This window comes from Leptosomus discolor, chromosome Z (genome assembly GCF_034619465.1).
Source record: "Leptosomus discolor isolate bLepDis1 chromosome Z, bLepDis1.hap2, whole genome shotgun sequence".
Lineage (NCBI taxonomy): Eukaryota > Metazoa > Chordata > Aves > Leptosomiformes > Leptosomidae > Leptosomus > Leptosomus discolor.
In genome coordinates, this window is record NC_141419.1 from 76,248,920 (window position 1) to 76,267,792 (window position 18,873).

Genomic DNA, 18,873 nt, shown 5'->3' on the forward strand with positions numbered 1-18,873 from the left:
TCTGTCTCAGTGAAGATAGCATAGAATTTTAAATTAATGTATATATTGATAACAAATGTCTTCCAGTGGCTCGGTGACCATTTCGTACAATTAAATTAAAACAAAATAGTTAGAGATGTATTTCAAGCCAATAATCTGCCATAATTCAATAAATACTTTTCATACATAGTTTGTAATTTAATACATACCTTTTTTAGAAATAGATTTTGACTGTCTATTCAGTGTTTTATATATCTGTGACAAAATGTAATGGAACCACATCTTTTAATTACAACCAAGCAGTGCTGCTGCTGGCAAAGGTGTCCTGGAAAGAGAAAAGGCTTTATTGCATATAAAGGCAATCTCTTGGAGTGCTTGATATTACAGGTTATCTCCTGTTTTGTGAACGAAAAAAGGTTATTTTGTTGAGTTTTTTTGGAAAGCATTTGGGGTTTTGATTTTTTAAGAATAACCAAAGCCATTTCATTGAAAAAAACTTCTTTGTTTCTTTATACTGAATTAAATTGCAAAAGGGCCATTCAGCGATTACACTCCATTACACTGACCAATGTTCATAAGTGTCAGAGGCAGATTTTACATCCCCGGAAACATGGTTTGTATTCCAGACCTCTACCCCTCGCTGAGCTGCTCATAACAGCAGTACATGAGGTTTTGCTCAGGCCTGCTTTCATGGAGCTTGCTGCAGTGTTAGAGGGTAAATAGCATGAAAAGGCAATGCCAGGAGCAGAGGTAAAACTAACAAGATCATGGTTGCTTAAGGCAATAACTAGAACATCTTTCAACATTATGTATTCTCTTTCTTGCTTGTTTGCTTTTCTTTTTTTTTCCTTTTTGTTTTAAACAAGTGAATATCAGGTCTATCTGATCACTGCTCTGTCTAGCTGCATAATTGGCTGATTTGTTTTGGCAATGCAGATGGAGCGCTATGCTGTCAAAAGGATGGTAAGACTGGAATGTGCAGTATATAAATTGGGAAATTTTAAAGAAAAGTTAAAATGCTTAAATACTGTAGAAAGCAAATGGCTAGCAGAGAGATCTGGATAAAAATTGAATAATGAAAAAAAGGGGCATTTCTTGATATGGCTGGTGGAAGGAGAAACCTGCAAGAGCTGCATTTTGTTTCTGGTAGGGACAGGTAGATGTTTTAGTGTATGAAGTATGAAATTATGTTTTGAAAGATAGTGGTAAAACTAGGAATATTGAACTTACTAGCTGACTAAAAAAGTGAGAATGACTTTCCAGTCTGGTGGTTGTCTTCCCTGAGAAGAAGGTTTTGGTTCATGCTCTAGTTGATATTCGTTTAGGGAAAGAGAACATATCATCAGTGTACATGTCATTGCTTCAGGAGACACAATATGGCTTAGGGGTAATGAATTTTCCTGAAAGGTGGGCCTGGGCTCAGCTGCCCACAGACAGATGAGGAAAGTCGAATGGATTTTCCTAGGTGTTGGTGAGAGCTCTAGGTATTGAGCTGTTTTGCAGAAGGGGGACGTGAGTGAAATGACCCTAATTACTTCTGTTGCTCTGTTGTGAATTTGATTTTTCTTTTTCCTTTGCTTTCCTAAAAAGTGTCTAAAATGTATTTTAATCCCTTTTCATCAAAGTATAAGTAAAAATTAAGAAAATGATAATTTTTATTTGAATTGAAGACCAATCCCTCTGTTTCTCATGTTATTTTCACAACAAACACAAGTTATTAATTTTTTTTTAAATACATAAATATTATACTTAGATTTAATTACCTTTTGAAGGAAATTATTTACTGCAACAGAAGGCTTCTCCCAATTTAAGCCTCTGAATTTTTACTTAGAATGGAGGCATCCTAAATGTCATGTTTCTAAATGACACTCTTAAAATTACTGTCACTATAAAATTCTTAATTAATGCAAGTGTTCCAACATGAGAGATGAGATTATTTTGCAGCTGAAATATTTTTAGATCTGTCTGTTTCAAACTTCTCATGCTTGTAAAGTGGTCATGTCTAATTTGAGAATGTGAATGCATATTTTACAGTGATCCACTACAGAAATTTGCTGACACTTAAAGAATCAGTATGTGGCAATTTGTAGTTGGTTTAAGGGTTGGTAATATGAAAGTGAAACAAATTGATTGGAGTCCCTACACAAAAAGATGCCTGATACCAAGAGGCTATGGTCTAACAGTTTGAACGGGGGGGGGGTGGGGTGGGGTGGGGTGGGGGGTGTGTAAGTTTGACAAAGATATGTAAGATATGTTACTTGTGCTTTGATGCGTGTTGTTGCAGAAATGATCTTGATGATCTGAAATGTATCTGTTTTGATCAGCATACAGTCAGCATAGACAGATTCAGCTTTTTCCAGGAGAAAACTAATTTCTGAGTCCTGACTCTTCATCAGCACTTCTTCCTACCTGGTAGCTCTCTGGACAGGAGCACTACCCTGCTTTTTCACAGAGGAATGGGGCTGAAGAAAGAAGGAACTGTGTAAAGATTGGGGGGTGCAAAATCAGTATCAGAGCTCCACTGACAGTGGTGTGCTGTTATTGCCCAAGGTTAAGTAGCAGTCAGGCTTTAATTCTTTCTGCTGTAGCTTAATAAGTTTCTCTGGAGGAAAAGAAACTGCAAACAGCAGATGTATTCAAGCACTTGTGGTAGGGGATTATTGGCTAAAAACAAACAGACTCATTGTTAAGTAACATTGCCATGTTACATAAATTTCTCTCTGTCCTCTCCTTCCTCAACTCCCATATGCAATGAGGGCAACATTACTCTTCCTTTATAACTCAGAAATCTGAGAATGTTAACACATGTAAAATACTATAAAAACTTTAGACAGAAGCTATTACATTCATACCAAGAATTAAAAATCTATTGATGAAATGTCCACTGCTTAAATATTAGTTGAATTTACTGAAAATATACATGTATATGTATTAGTATAATGTTAAATAGTTAATTTTATAGTCATTTTCCATGGACAGTACTGTGATTTTTCTTTTCCATTGATCAAGCCTTTCAAGCGCTCAAGCTTTAAACCTAACCAAATACTATAACCAAAGGCATTTGAAAGTAGTAAATTGCTGTTCATTGGCTTTGCTGGGCTCTGATCAGATCCGCCGAGAGCTGCACTTATCTAATCATCTGCCTCATGCATAGAATCACAAATGAGCAACAAATTGCAAATCTCCACTGCTAAGTGTGTTTAGCTGTCAGATAAAACTCATGAAATCTGTTTGAAATTGTGAGAGTTTGTAATTTTTAGCTATCTTCTATGGCTGTATATAAAAGAAGACTCAGTATTGCTGGATTTTATTAATGTTTCTTTGAATTCCTTTTCTGCTGCCAGGTATGAAGTGGCATCAGTATTTAAAAAATAGCAGCAAGGTGCACATAAATTTGGTCTCTAAGCCTGATGGCTAACCTTGAAGTAAAAGTCTTCAGCATTAGTCTAAAATCAAATGAAGATTTCTGGTGGTCTGAAAACTTCATTGTTATTTTTTAAATCGCTTTTAGTGTGAATCAGAATGAAACCATTAAGCTGGAAGATTCCCAGGTCCAGCACTGCTCATAATTAGGGCAGGGAAAATGACTTTTCAGAACATCAGCCTCTGCCTCATCCCAGACTGACCAGTCTCAGGCAGGTAGAGAACACCCTTCTGCTGCTTCAGCAGGTTACCTAGCTAGGTCAATGAAAGTTCATTAAGACTGATATGTTTTAAATTAAAAAAGAACAAGAAATACTGACAAAATTTTCACCTGAATAAGTGTCACAGGCTTCTACTTAATATTTCTGCGCTTCAACCTCAGCACATGATGTGTAGGAGATGCTGTTAGTACTCTAGTGTGTGTTTTACAATCGAAAAGTTGAGCCAGGAAAGGCACTGTGTTTCAGCCTTGCAAGATTCCTTATTTGTGTTTACTTAACATAAGGTAAAAGCTGTCAGAGCAGAAATAGAGGAGAATAATGACTATAAATCAACAATTTCAGGAGAATGGTTTATTGTTTGAAAACAAACCAAAAAAACAAAACCAACATTTTGTCTTCCTAAAGCTTTGCAAAATTAAGTACATTCAGATGAGGAAAGTTTTACTCTTACAGAAGGACCACACAGCTGCAGAAGTAACCTGCACAAAACTGGCCAATGTCAAGAAGTGACACTTCACTAGTCATTTTAATGCCTTTATTTTAATGTGATCACACTGATAGGTTACAGTAAATTCTAAGTTTGGAAATTAAAATTAAAAAACTGCTGCTGAGCCAAAATCACGGAAGCATTCCACAGTAGATTTGCAACATTTAAACGGAATTTGTTCCATGGAGGACGTTGACAATATTTCTTTTCCTCTAGGTGTGTGTGTATGTGTAAGAGTGAGATAGGCAGAATGAAGATGGGTAGCTGGGCAGAAGGGGGTATACTCACTTTCAGATTGTGAAAAAAAAAAAAAAAAAAAGGTGGTGATTTTTCATAAAGTTTTCAGGCACAGACACCTGTGCGATCATGAAAAGAATTTGGGTCCACTGAAGAAAACCCTCCCTTCTTCATTATCCTCTCCTTTTGAAAAAACATCCCTGTAGTTGTCTGCAAGTTGCAGATGTTTTCAGGCGTGTGTAGCTTTGCTCTCTCTTACTAAAACAATAATACAGTTGCACAGCAAGAGAAAGATGGCATGTCCTGTGAGAATTGAATTCTGATATGGATAATACCAAGTTTAGTGATTGTTACAGTATGTTGTAATAAAGTTTTAAATTGCTGTTATTTCTACTAAGATTGTTTTGTTCTATGTAGGACATTGATTTCTCTGTTAGGGGAACTGATGATCCATGAAAGCAAAAGAAATAAAGCTGTGTTTGAAGGTGTGATAAAAAAAAGTCAGTGAGCATCTGCTAGTCAAGCAAAATATTTAACTAAAGACGAGGCAAGATTTCCATGGAAAGCTTGTGAAAATTTTTTACAGCTCTTGATTCTCTGAATGTGCAGAGTGAAATCATGTCTCAGATATATGAGGTTTGGTTTGGAAGATATTTTACAAGCAATTTGAATATCCTTTTCAAAGACCTTCCACTTTATAACGTGGCTGATGAGTATTTGTGACTGAAGTTTTACAATTACATTTTGCTCTTTTTTATTAATAATGATATTTTATGATCTTTCTGGAAGCTTGGAAGACTTAGTCTTAAGCAAAGCCCTGACAGCCTCAAGTCACATCACTCAGTACCATAGAAATGCTGTTCGCTCTGCTGTGTGGTTTATGAGATCACTGGCAACTTCTGCTGGGTTAGTCTCTGTGTACAGTAAGGATAATCGTATATTGAACTGCAATGGTTCAAGGACATTGAGATTGCTGCGTCAATGGGCAGCAACCAGGAAATAATAAAGAAAGCAAATCTGAGTGACTCTTTACACAGTTCTATGTACAGCAAATTAACTAACTTAGAGCTGAAATGTCCTTCTTTAAGACTCAATTTTCTGTGGGTTGGATATATAAAGTGGAAAATAAAGTGTTTGTTAGAATTCATAGTGCTTAGTACAAACATTGATTAGTTAATACTAAGTAGTTCTTCATCACTGCTTGGGTAGGCACTCATTTTGAACAAACTATTTGTCCTATCCAGGATAGCCTGTGGCAATAAATAAACGACCAAAGCTTCAGCACCGTGTTATTACAATATAGTAGATAAATTGTGAGTGAAAAGATCACTGAAAGAGGGCTGTGAATCCAGTTTTATTTGAGAATACCAAAGTAATAATTAGCATGGTCAGGTTTTTTATTTCTGTACAAAAGAATCCTTTAAAATTTAGAAAAAATATGTCTTAAAACTGTTTTTTTAATACTTTTTTGATACTTGAAGACATTTTTTGCCTGGAGATATTAAACCTCTAACTCATTTAGAAGCATTTAAAAAGTTTCAGGAATAGTTCAGCGCGGTGCAGTGCTGACCTCTGTACCTTTGATTAATGGCAACTAGTAGTAGCTGTACTGAGTTAGCTTCAGAGGAGCAGTAAGCTCTACAGCTCTTTGCTATGGGGCTAAGGTCAGTTCTTCTCATTGTGAGCTTGAAAGAGCTCATTACCGCCAGGCTCTCACATTTTTCTCCTCATTCTGGAAAATTTTGTGTCATGGGCCTATCTCTTCCTTGCTTTTTGTCAACGTTTCATAATACCTTATATAAATCTGGAACTCTGAGATTGTAAATTTTAAATTTATACCCATTATTGGGGGGGGGGGGGAGGCAGGGAGTAGCAAAAATAAATACATAATGCTAAAGGTAGCTTGAAAGAAGGGGCTTCCTCTGCGTCTCAGCTCCTTGTGCTGTCTCACGAAGCTTTTCGGCTCACTCTTGTTTACGTGAACAGTAGGACGTTCTGAACTGGTAGGCAAGGAACGCATTGTATTACTTTCTCTGCACAGGTCACAGCAGGGCGATACAGGGAGTTGCATCTAGTTTTTCTTGCCTGAAAGAAGACTATCCTATAACATGGCCAACAGAATGGCATTTGGAAACATTTTCCTGAATGAAAATGATGGATTCATTTCTAAATGAAAAATAAATTATAATAAATAGGAGTTTTTCTTACTAACTAATTTGATACTGTGCTGTGGGCTAAAATAAAAATACAAAATGCGTACAATGTCATAGTCCTTAGCATTCAATCTTACTTTATTACTGAAGCCCTAATGCTACCACTTTTGCTGACATTCAACATGAGGAACTCCACTGTGTTTTGCATAATCACAGAACATACGATCCTTTAAACCGCAGATTACTGTAGGATAGAAAACACCTGGTTCTGTATTATATTTTTTGTTGCCTGGGTGGCTGGTTGTTGTGTGGCTTTGGTTAGCCTTTGTTGCATAACTGCTCCCTGTGCTGGTGAAACATAAAGGTCAATCTAAAATCCAGCAATGCTTTGCTTAGGAGTGAGCCACAGATACAAGTATGACTCTTGTGGTTATTTCCTAGTAATTTTCCATTCATTTTCAGGATTCCTTGGAGATGTTTATTCTCCCAGAATAGTTTTGTGAAATATTTTTTTTGATGGCATTGTAAAAGTGCTTGTGGTAATTGAACCTGTAGATCATAGTAACAGTGGTATATGAATTCAGGGGTTCCTTCTGTATGGTAATTCTAGATTATTGAAAAGGAATCTAGCCCAGCAAGAAATCTATTACATGAATTTAAAAAGGTAAGAGAAATTGGGAAGTTTTTGCCCAATATGGTACGGGTATGGTGAATACCATCACATGCAAAGCAAAAATGCATACAGCCTCCATAGAACTAACTATTTATGGCACTTAGTATTCACAATTATTGTAAGATTGAAAATGTGTAAGACATAAATCACATTGTAGTACATAGGATATTACTTGCAAAGTCTATTCTATGCAATTTCTGAGCACCAGTTAAAGGTACTTTGCCATCTACTGTCTCAAATGAGACTAATCTCTGTAGGTTTATCTTGGAATAAAGAATTTTAAAGCTGGGAATTCTCATGCCACTCTCAATCCTATGCTACTCTTCCTTTAGTTTGTTTTGCATTATAGTTAATTATTTATGTTCTCAGATCAGCGATTTGTAAACTCAGAAGTATTTTCATGGATAAACGTGAACCAAAGGGAATTTGTAAACCTGCGTCTTCTGGCAAATACAAGAAGCAGTCTCTGAAATCTAATGTAATCCATATGCCCTGTGCAAATCTATCAAAAACTAAACTCATGGTTCTGAAATGTTTTGTGTTGAGTTAAGCTGTTACTACTGTTGATTGCCATGAACCTTACCAAGATGAGTATGTTCGTTGCATGACAGGAGGCTGGTGCTAGTGTGATGGAAGTGGCCTGGAAGTCAGTGCTGGAGTGGTGCACTGGTGCATGTCTATCACATATCCACTGCGCAGGGTCCCACTGTGACAAAGGGCTGCAGCAGGGAGATAGTCATTGCTGCCTCCAGTCTTTTAGAAAGTGTAACGAGTCCATGGTGAACTGTTGTTGACTCATTTCTGTGCCTCTTCAAATCAATTTTAGTTGAACAGGTCATGTTGTCAAGCAGAACAATAGGTCGTGTGTTGGGTTCAGGCTTTCTCAAGTTCAGTTTCAGGTCTTTTATTGAGCAAGAATATCTTCCTTTGACAATTTAACATTTAGGAGTTATCACAATTTTCTTGAAATCTGTTGGGTACATACTACCATCCCGTGGAAATCTACCATCAGGAAAGATGTATATTCTCTGTAACAGGTGGGTAGGTTTTGACAGGAGTCTGGATAAGTCTACTGAGTGCACACCTTTCAGATATGCCATGGAGTAGTGTGCCATAGTATTGTCTTTATAACGAAATGTATTAATTAGTTTGTCTTCTCTACTGACTGTGAATATATTGAATGAGCTAAAACAATGAGAGTTTTCTTAGCACGAACAAATGTTTAAGCACCTTGAGTTGAAGTTGGTGGCACAATAGACACCATTTTTCTAAGCATGTTTTACCATGTTACATGAACGTTTCTTCCTTTTTTTCTTTTAGGTTTTACTGGGACTTAATCATGCTTATAATGATGGTTGGAAACCTTGTCATTATACCAGTTGGAATCACATTCTTCACAGAACAAACAACAACACCATGGATTATTTTCAATGTGGCATCAGACACTGTTTTTCTATTGGACTTGATCATGAATTTTAGAACTGGAACTGTAAATGAAGACAGCTCTGAAATAATACTGGACCCTAAAATCATTAAGATGAATTACTTAAAAAGCTGGTTTGTGGTTGACTTTATCTCATCAATACCAGTGGATTATATCTTTCTCATTGTAGAAAAAGGAATGGATTCAGAGGTTTACAAGACAGCAAGAGCACTTCGTATTGTGAGATTTACAAAAATCCTCAGCCTGTTACGTTTATTACGCCTTTCAAGACTGATTAGATACATACACCAGTGGGAAGAGGTAAGATTTATACAGTTATAACATCATTCGCTAAGATCTCATTCCTACAAAAAGCTAGTCAGGTCACTCCGAAGAGCTATACAAGAACCAGAATGGAATGAAGAGTTTTTGCTCACCCATTAGTGTAATTACATACAGGTGCTAGTAGAAAAGCCTTTTTGAAAAAAAAAAATGCGCAGAGTAACCATCTTTGGTAACCGTCTCTGCTAACAACAAAGACCACATATATGTTTAGGAACATCAGCACAATAAGCATGGATGGGCTGCTATTGAGAATATTAGAAATTTTAGCAACCACCTAAATCTGCATTTGAGTTTAGTGACTAACACTTAAACTTATGAAAGTTAATACTCTTGTAATCACAGAGAATTTAAAACACATTTTCATATTTTACTATTTCAGGAGAAATAGAAACCATTTGTAATTGAGTAGATTTCCTAGAATGCTCATTGTTTGAAGGCTGTATGTAGGCTAAATATATCAAATACTGACCTTCTCTATAAAAAAAAAGGTAGTTCAAATTTTGAGTCATTGCCTTCTAAACTGTCAACTCCACTATTTCCATACGTGACCTTATGCTACTTGCCAGTTTGGCATGGTGACATTTCCAGGAAATTATGGCATTTCCTAATTTGGCATGCTCATGGCTAGGAAGTGTTTAATGCTTTGGCACATACCACCATGATTCAGTAATTTTATTTCTTGCTTGTCCCCATTTCTGTAGTTCTAAATATCGTAATACATTTTAAAAGGAAGTGCTAAAAACATAGGAAGAATGACCACTGTTTTCTAAACCTTTCTTACAGCAAGTCTAGTGAGAATTATTTTGTAAAGCATTTTCATGGAAGCACTATTAAAATAAATTTGCATAAATTTATTTACCTACTTTGATAAAGATTTGTTTAATTAAATGAATATTGAAGGATGATTTGGTATCATTTCTGATGCTTTTCCCGCTGGTTGTCTCCAATATTGCATTCATTTTCTGGTTTAACAGAAACCTAAATGCAAAGCTATCTCACAAATAAAGTCAGATTATATTTAAAATTGCATGATGCTGGATGATAATAAGTCTCAAAAGTAATAAATTTATAGTTGTTTCTCAAAAAGCTCTCTAAATAGGTAGTTATTTTTATTACAGTATTTTGTAAATTCTACTTCTTTTTGCCTCCCTGTATGCACGGTAACTATGTTTTTGACACAGAAACAGAACACTGCAATTTTTTACTCAATTTAACTAAGGCAAATGATTAAGCATATTTTTCAGTTTTACCATAAAGCTTTGCTTTTGTCTCCTATGTGCTTTACAGAGAGACAACCTTCTGAAATATGTTCAATGACATTATTTTCTGGCAGCTTGAGTTAATAGCTTGCTGCTATAAAGCCCTACTAAGCAGAGAAATTAATATATATTTTTTTTCCCCTTCCATCTGTTGTCAAAGATAAATCAGGTATTCTAACTCAAAAATAGTTGAATCAGCCACTAAGTGGGTCTAGATGTGACCAGATGATGTGGTCCAAACCAGCTATAGCTGGTGTTTGGTCCATTTAATCTTTAGCTAATGGCTGCTTGATTGCAACTTCACCTTTGATTCCAGTAGTAAGACTTGTGAAATATTTCTTGCATGATACTTTATTTGACAAGTATTGAAAAATAAGTAGAGTCCATCTGTTTATGTTTGATAGTACATTATAGTGCTCCCTGGATGTTCTCAGAAAGGTGAAAGAAGGTCTGATTTTGTTTGGTTTTTGTTTTTGTTTTGTTTTTTTTTTAGCCTGCAATAAAGCAGCAAGAAGTTAATTTGCTGCTTTTAGAAAAGATTTCTGATGTGAGAACATGTGGGAACAATGATAAATATGTAGACTGAATCAGGTTCTGATAAATGCCCAAAATAAATGTGTGCAAGAAAAAAAATGTTCTTTTTGTTTGTTTGTTTTGCATTTTACAGATGTCAGAAATGAAGACAGTGATGGGTTTTCGTATTTGTTACGACAGTAGTGGATTATTATTTTGGATGTAGCTTGTGAAATTTCAGCACAGCCATCCATTGCCACTTTGGAGAAATTGTGTGTTACAGCATTGTGATGTTTTAAAACAGAAAAACTGGGTAGAGATGAACTTTACTGAATTAGGAAACAGTAGTTGAATGATCCCATAGGGGTGTCAGTGCGACCTTTGCTGCTGATATTAACCTTTTCAGGTATGGTGTGTGTTTGTTCATGCACAACAGGGAGCGACTATTAAGCAATTTTTATGACACAACTGGAGTGTGTTTGTGTGTGGTTAAAAGGATTTAGTAGTTTTTGCATATGCACTGACATGTTAGTTTTAAACATGGTGCAGATAGATCTGAAGTAGTGTGTATTTGGATCCAGAATAATAAGCATTATGTCAAAAACATTGAGAGGACAGCCAGCAAATTCGTTTTTCATAACATGCCAAGAGGATACTTCATGGAGAACTGATTGGTGAACAAACCAAGTTGTATAACAAGGCTGTTGCCCCACTGAGGTATTTATACATCCTCTAACAGAAAATGCATGTTGAAATTCCTTTTTTAGTATCACATACCTACACTTCAGTTAGTCAGTATTCTGAACTTTATGATGAGTAGGCAAAAATTTAAAAGATTTTGATATGATACTGGTGAAACACTGTTCCTTTTCTTTATTTCCGCATAATTTAAATCAAGTAAAGCAAGATCAAGCTAACAGCCACATAGAGTAATATGGAGGTAAATAACGTATGCATTGCAGAACCTTTCTTCTTGACTATTATGAGGGAACAGAGCTATGTGGTGCAATATATATGAAATCTGATTGATGTATTCATATCAGTCTGATGTAATGGCTTATCCAAATGAATGACTCGGTGGAAATGGGCAGAAACACTTTAACAAAGAGACAGGAAATACATTGGCAGGAATTAATTTCCTGAATTTGCAAATTCACAGTTCTAAAACTGTTTTTTAGCTACAATATCTAATATTCCAGGGTTTTACAACTCAGATGTTGACAAATAGCTCATACACTTAGTTAAACATAATTATATACTATGACATGCAAAAAAAAAAAAAGTTATTTAACTTGGTGATTGCAGAAGTTATACTTTTGCAGTAATTTCTGACAGTGGGTTTGTTTTGGATTATTTTTTTTCTTAGCATAGTTTCCTAAAAATATTGAACAGGATGTACTGGACGTAATACTTATTTACTTTAACTTTTTTATGAGACTGCCTAAGCTGCTGACCCCTGAAAGTTTTACATAGGTTTGCATGCAACAAATAAGTTATCCTTAGTTAAGTATGCTCATAGGTAACTGAACAATTAAAAAAAAAAAAAGAACAATTATGAATAAATACATTGTTACATGGCAGATGATATGCCACTTTGCTTTACATTTGTCTATGATATAAATTTACTGATTCTTTCAAAGAACAATATTTTGTTGTTTATATATATCTTAAAAACCAGACTTAATAGCTTTGCTTATAGCTATTCTGACCACAGGACAAGGCCTAGTAGATGTATGACAGAATAGAAGTGATACTCCTAAAACTGTACCCTAAGTCCTTCTCTTTCTGAGGTGGCTGATTATGTAGAATTAGAAACAATACTAAAGTGACTGAATGTTTATTGCGAGATGTGTAATAAAGGTCATGTTTTGCAAAAAATCCTCTAGAAAAATGTGTGATAATTGTAAATTGCAGCCATGTCTTACTTTGGTTTGACTTGTACGGAAACCTATTTTTTGATTTGCCAATCCTTTTCAAGATTCATGAACCTACGTTAGTGATGATATCCATTCTAGCTGTTGCTAAATCTCAGGTATTTAACAAAACATATTTCTGAGCATATCACACAGGCATGTCTTATTCTACTTTTCACTGTTTTACTTCTAATAATCACAGTAATTCTGATCCAGAAAAGCTCATAAACAGAAGCTTGCTTGAATGCTAAGTCTTACTAAAGTGCTTAAAAATTAAGTAAGTGTGTAAGAGCTTTGCCAAGTCAGGTCCTGCATTAATTTCGTCTGTTGCTTCTATGCTACCAGCTCTAATTATCAGAGACCACCACTAGGTGTCCTCTCCTTGTTGTTCTGCGTGTTGCCAACGTACAAAAGTACGTACTATGGGTGTATGACTTTGAGTCGTTGTTGTTACCTAAATAAAAATATGTAAAAGAACACTTGTGTTATCCAGACGACAGAATACAACTCTTCCTTCAGTAGCCCACTGTTTCTGTGGTAGGTATACAGATGACTTTTGTCCCCTATAGAAAATCAAAACACTTTTTCTTTCTCCTACAGCCCAGTGAGAAGTCAAGGGATTTTGTCTCTTGTTTTGATCACTGGCCGGAGTATTGTGTGACAAGGGAGAGATTACGAGTTAGGTGGTTACTTGGTAGTGTTGGATGAAAACACATATCTTTACTGATTGGATTATTAATTTTATTTTATTTTAACAGGACTATGTCTACAAGACATGTTTTTTTTCTGTCAATGATGGTGTTAGAAGTTTAACATACATTATTAATCAACGGTCTTATGGAAATGGGAAGTGACATAATATTTTTATCTTTCTTTTCAGTTTTAGTTCCTGTCCTCCAAGGAGGTTAAAATATATTTTCTAGGCCCTATAAAACTTGTGTCATTTAATGAAGTACTGCAAATAAGCACACCAGTAGAGGTTGAGGAGCAATTTTGAAATTAATGAGCTTAAAGTGGGACACACTTTTTATTGCCTATTACATATACATCCATCAAATATGAGTTGTCTAAGTCATAGCGGCTGAAGGGAGGAAATTTGTTAAATAACTCTGGGGGAAAGAAGATGTAGGAGTGTCCACCTTCTCTTTGTTCACAAGTCTGTGAATTCTTGAACAAAGCCCCTGTATTTATGTCTTCTGCCTTCCTACTATTATTCCTTCTACAGGAAGGAAACGGAAAAGCAAGTTTTGTGTTCTTTTGGAAAGTCGTGCTTGGAAAATGCCTCATATGTATAAATTAGTGAAATTGTGTCCTCCCACATAAAGTCTATGGCTGCGACTGTTTGGCACTTTATTTTTTAATTTTTATTTTTTTCTCCAAGAAGTATTCCCTAGTAAATATGTGAACCATGGTGAGTTTTTCATGTTCTTGTTTAGTGTGCAGATACTTGCTTGCATATTGTATATTTTAACAGAGCTGACCTCTGTTTTGTGCTGGGCTCTATCTCAGACTCCTGCGAGGTTTGTTTGGGCCTTCCTCTTTCTTCTGCAGCCTTCCCTACCAGATGGAGCTGTTGTCATGTGTGCTTCATATGTGCTGACCAGCTCCACCTCTTGTGTAATCTAGAAGGGAAAAAAATCCGTGTTGTTTCCTTGCAGTTTGAATTACAAAATCCAAAAGTGCTCCTTGCTCAACATAGCTGTGGAAGGTGAGCTCTTTAGCTTCTCATCCCAGTTTCCTGGAGGGAATGTGTTCCCTTTGTGCCTGGGAGTTGTGCTGGCTGTCAGTTTTTTACTGGGTAGGACTCGCAGTGCTGGTATTCCTCCCTAATTCAATTGGGTTGTTAGCTAACGGATAGTCTGTCTCTATGACAGCAGTTGAGAGCAAGGTATTTTATCTGCAGACTGTGATCCTATAAAGCCAGAACCCAGCCTACTAGCCTGTTTTTTTCTCCACTTAAAATTAGAGAGTGTAAAGGCAGTTTCTATGATACTGTTGAGGATGTTGATGTTATGTCTTGATAGTGTAGTTCTAGTTTACTAAATATAATTTGCTTATATGAGTAGAACTGAAATGATAGATAAGATACATAAATAGTACCTAAATTCCAAAATAAAGCATTATACAATATGAAAGAACACATGAATCAAAACATTTTCGTAAGCGCGAAAATCAGTTTCATATAGATATGCAAGCTTCAGTGCTGTTAAATTTTTCTTCTCTGTCATGTAACTTGCAAGCCTGTTGTCTGTATTTTGCTAAACAGAGCACCTAATACAATCTTATTGGTAGTGTTCCAGATGGGAAATTATAATGGATCTTGTTTCATGTAAACCTTTTTGTTTACATGGAACTATCCATATTTTAATATTAGATAGGTAAATCATGCTTAGTTGTGCCAGTGCTTTTTTATTTATTTCAATGAAAACTACTTTGAGAAAACTATGTTTCATTGCAGCTAAAGCATACATCCGTTAAATATGACTGATACAGATGAAGTTTTTATTTTTTGCTGTTTTAAATTCTGGACAACAGTAGAAAAATACACATAACCAATAGAGACAATTAGAACGCATTATGATCCATGGTCTGCTAGTAATAGAATACTAACTGCAGAGAAAGAACATCACATTTATAGAGCAGGCAATTACTGAAGACATAGAGTATTCTGGTTTTTAATTTCCTACTTTATGGTCTATGCATGATCACTTTTATGGAAAGAATAATCCTTCCCCCTACAGAGTAAATAGGAAGTGTTACAAGTGTAAAGTTTCCCACTTCATCTTTTTACCCCCTTTTTAAGACTGTATAAATTGTGCTGCCTTTCTTGTGTGCCTCTGCCAAGAGAGTTATTGTGTGCCGGTGGTGTCTTCCCTGGGAGATAAACCGTGTAGAACATAGTCTGAGATAGATTTCCATGAACTCAAATGTTGAAAGGTAATGATTTCTTCTTTGTGTGAGTTTTATATAGCTTTTGTGGTAATGGGCCAGTTGCTGGGAGTCTTGGCTGTAGACCCAAGAAGGTGGGACCAGCCCTGTAGTAGCATTTCTAGTTAATGCCTTTCACTTAGTTTCGAAAATTATCAGAACTGCATCAGCCTGTCTTTGATATGGACGTGTACGCAGGTTTTTTCAGAACAATTTTTTAAAGTCTGATTTGTTGTTCATTATTTTTAAAGGCATTCTGGAGATAATTCCTTGTTTTGCACTTGCTGGAGCTTGCACACGTTGCTCCTCGCTGCAGATTTGGAAAAAAGCCTCTTGTTCTTCCATCCTAAGCTTTTAACACAAGCAGAAAGCCTGCTTAACTTTCACAGGGTAATGGCCTGACAGATCCACTCCATGTCAGGCAAGAGGGGAGGTCAGGGATGATCAGTCCTCTTGCGAGACAGAACTACTGGCTGCTCACCACATTGTCCCAGTCCCTCCCTGGAGCTGAAGAGCCGTCAGAGAAGGTGATGATGGCCAAAGAGGTGTTTGGGCAGCCCCTGGTCTGAATCGTGGTTCACCACTCGAATACTGTGATACTGCAGAATCCTTCCCATGGTGAGCGCACATGTTACAAGCTCCCTTTGGTTCCTGCAGTGATGAGACAGAAGGGCAACCTGTGAACTGGATTTTTCAATGTATTTTCTTCCCATGTATTTTAACCAGAGTGACAATTTTAGGGTTTGTTCTTTGTAAGCTAAATGCAATCCATTCAGGTATCTCTGCATTTTCAGCTTTGCATTAATAGTGACCAGTTCAGAATGACTGTTTACACTTCTAAATTACTCAGCAACAGTAATTTAACTAAAAGATATTCTCAGCTTGTCACTAATGCCTTGTAAGATCCTTCCCCTCTGTGTTTGTTTGCACAATACCAATAGATATTTGCATGTAAAGAAGCCAGTTGAATAAATACCTTAGATTTGTGCAAAGATTTTATTTTGCTTAATATTGTCTTTATGTAGCTGCTAGGGCAAGTCATCTTTAGAGATTCTTAGGTATACATTATGGCCATTTTATGCTATCTTAAATAAGCTTACTTTTAAAATAAATTTTTAGAAGACAAATTTGAAGGTGGGTTGCTAGTCTACATGGTAAAATATGCCCGGTTGAAATGGGAGATTCTAATCCACTGTAACAATATTTAGTAAATTATTTACTTATTTATTAAAGAAAGCAACAAGATGTCCTTACAGGGCATCATTACTAATTGAAAGCTGAGGAACGAGTTATACTGGAAAAATAAATCAGAAAAATGTATGGGTAGAAGCTGGGTATGAACAATTTAAACTTTTCCTAACATTTAGCGACAAGGGGCATTTCATTTTTAAATTACGTCATCATGTATTAAAGGGTGGAAAGAAAATTCACTAGATTTCAGGTTGATAAATTTCAGGTTGATAGAATTCTATGTTCTGCTTTAAGGAGGAATTGTCAGTTGCTCTGAACAGCTTATTAAATAAAAAAACCCCAGACCTCACCACTGTGTTCTCATTCTTTTATGCAGGGACCACTGTGCTGGTGAATTCTGTGGGATTTTTTGGGATAGAATTGCCTCAATTATCTCAAAAAGGTCTGAGAGGTAGAAAAGGGAGATACCTGGAGAACTCATGCTGGGCTGTGCTGACTCAACCAAGCGTGCACTGTTACCTATATTTATTCTCCCAGTCTGTCATGTTCCTTAGCTCATCTGGGCATTTTATCAAATAAGACCAGGACTGAAATGATACAGAATTCACTGCATGTCGATGGGTTGAGGATCATACTCTGATTTTGATCAAAGTTGACTACTTTCTAATACAATAAAATACCTGGGACACTACTTGTTTAGGTAGGTTTCCGTTGTTATTGCTCCTATTGAGGACAATGGAATAGTGGCTTAATAGTTAATTAGGAACAAGGTTCTGCTTTATAATGGTCTGAATTAACCACTTAGGGAGTAAAGATGCAACTGTATAAACCTATTTAGAGAGGACTGAAAAACTGACATGGCAGTGTAGAAATGACTTTTTCAGCTGCATGTTATATTTAATGAGTTATTTCTAACCTGACTCTCATGGAGTTGTTCCAAATAACCATGACATTATCCCACATGTGTACTGTATGATTTAAATATAGTTGTGACCTGAAAAGAACAGGAAAATAACCTAATTCAGACATTGTCAGAGCCATGTGCCTTGATTCCAAGCAGAAATGAAGGCCGTGATTGACCTGTTTGTTAGGCTTTGCTTCCCATACTGCACTGGGAACATTCTCTATTTCTCATCTTTCTTAACCCAGACATGTGCTTTGCCATAGCCTTTCCATGTGTTTAGGCTCCTCTTTGTTACTCAGTACCTTTTTAAAACAGCTCTTTTTTTTTTTTTTTCCCCAGCCTTTCTGCTCTCAGAACTGTTAGCAACAAGCATAGCTATACATCTGCTTACCTTGGTATGGTGCCTTGTAGTTGCACTGCCTTTCTTTTCAGTAAGTGTTGCAACTTTTTATTGATCTGGGAGGAATTTGCCAAAATGGTATGCAACATTGGACGTCCTGCCTTGCATCCAAGTTGGCGCTTCTAGGTGAGGAGCTGCAACAGTAGAGCCCTGTATAGCACGTGTATATTCTCCCTTTATACGCATGGGAGAAACCATCTGTAAAAAACTGAAAGCATCTGAATGGCTAATTATGATATAACTGCTGTAATCTTTGCCAGAACCATGGGCCTTGTACAATTGGGCTGCCCGTAGAAAACAGGAAAGTTGTTATTGTCAAAAAAAAAAAAAAAAAAAAAAGTGGGAAAAAAAAAAAAGGTAATTCAAACAAATGTATATATGCATGTTTATGTGAATATGTCTCCAAGTACGAAGATTCCTAACAGCATCTCTGTACCTCTGAATAGAAACCAAGGAAAATGGTCCTATCTACAATTTTTATCTCTCCAGATTAAATCTCCATGCATCATATGCTCGGTTTACCGAGCAAATGACTGGCAATATTCAAAGGCTCATAACAAACAATCTTTTATCTCCACTAAAAACTGTAAGTTTCATTGCTGAGTTGGTCCTTCTATTCTTTCTTTTAAGATAGTGGCATACAAGATTTATGGCCAAAACCTGAACCTGGAGATGGAATATTGCTGTGTGTAATTTAAAATGAATGTGTTTTTAAGAGTACCTTCCTGTGGGATTTCCAAAGCTCATTATTGAAAAAGATGTAGTAGTTCTCTTCAGGATGATCAATTCTTCCCTCAACCAAAGACATGAATTAGGTCTTCATC

At 36.1% G+C, this 18,873-nt stretch overlaps 1 protein-coding gene across 1 annotated transcript in view; it reads left to right on the forward strand.

Moving 5' to 3' along the window:
- Positions 1-18,873, forward strand: part of HCN1 (hyperpolarization activated cyclic nucleotide gated potassium channel 1) — a 206,845-nt gene that overhangs the window by 12,915 nt on the left and 175,057 nt on the right. Inside the window, exon 2 of the mRNA XM_086479424.1 lies at positions 8,494-8,917. Within this exon, the coding sequence (XP_086335550.1) occupies positions 8,494-8,917 (424 nt within the window). The remainder of the gene's footprint in view (positions 1-8,493; positions 8,918-18,873) is intronic.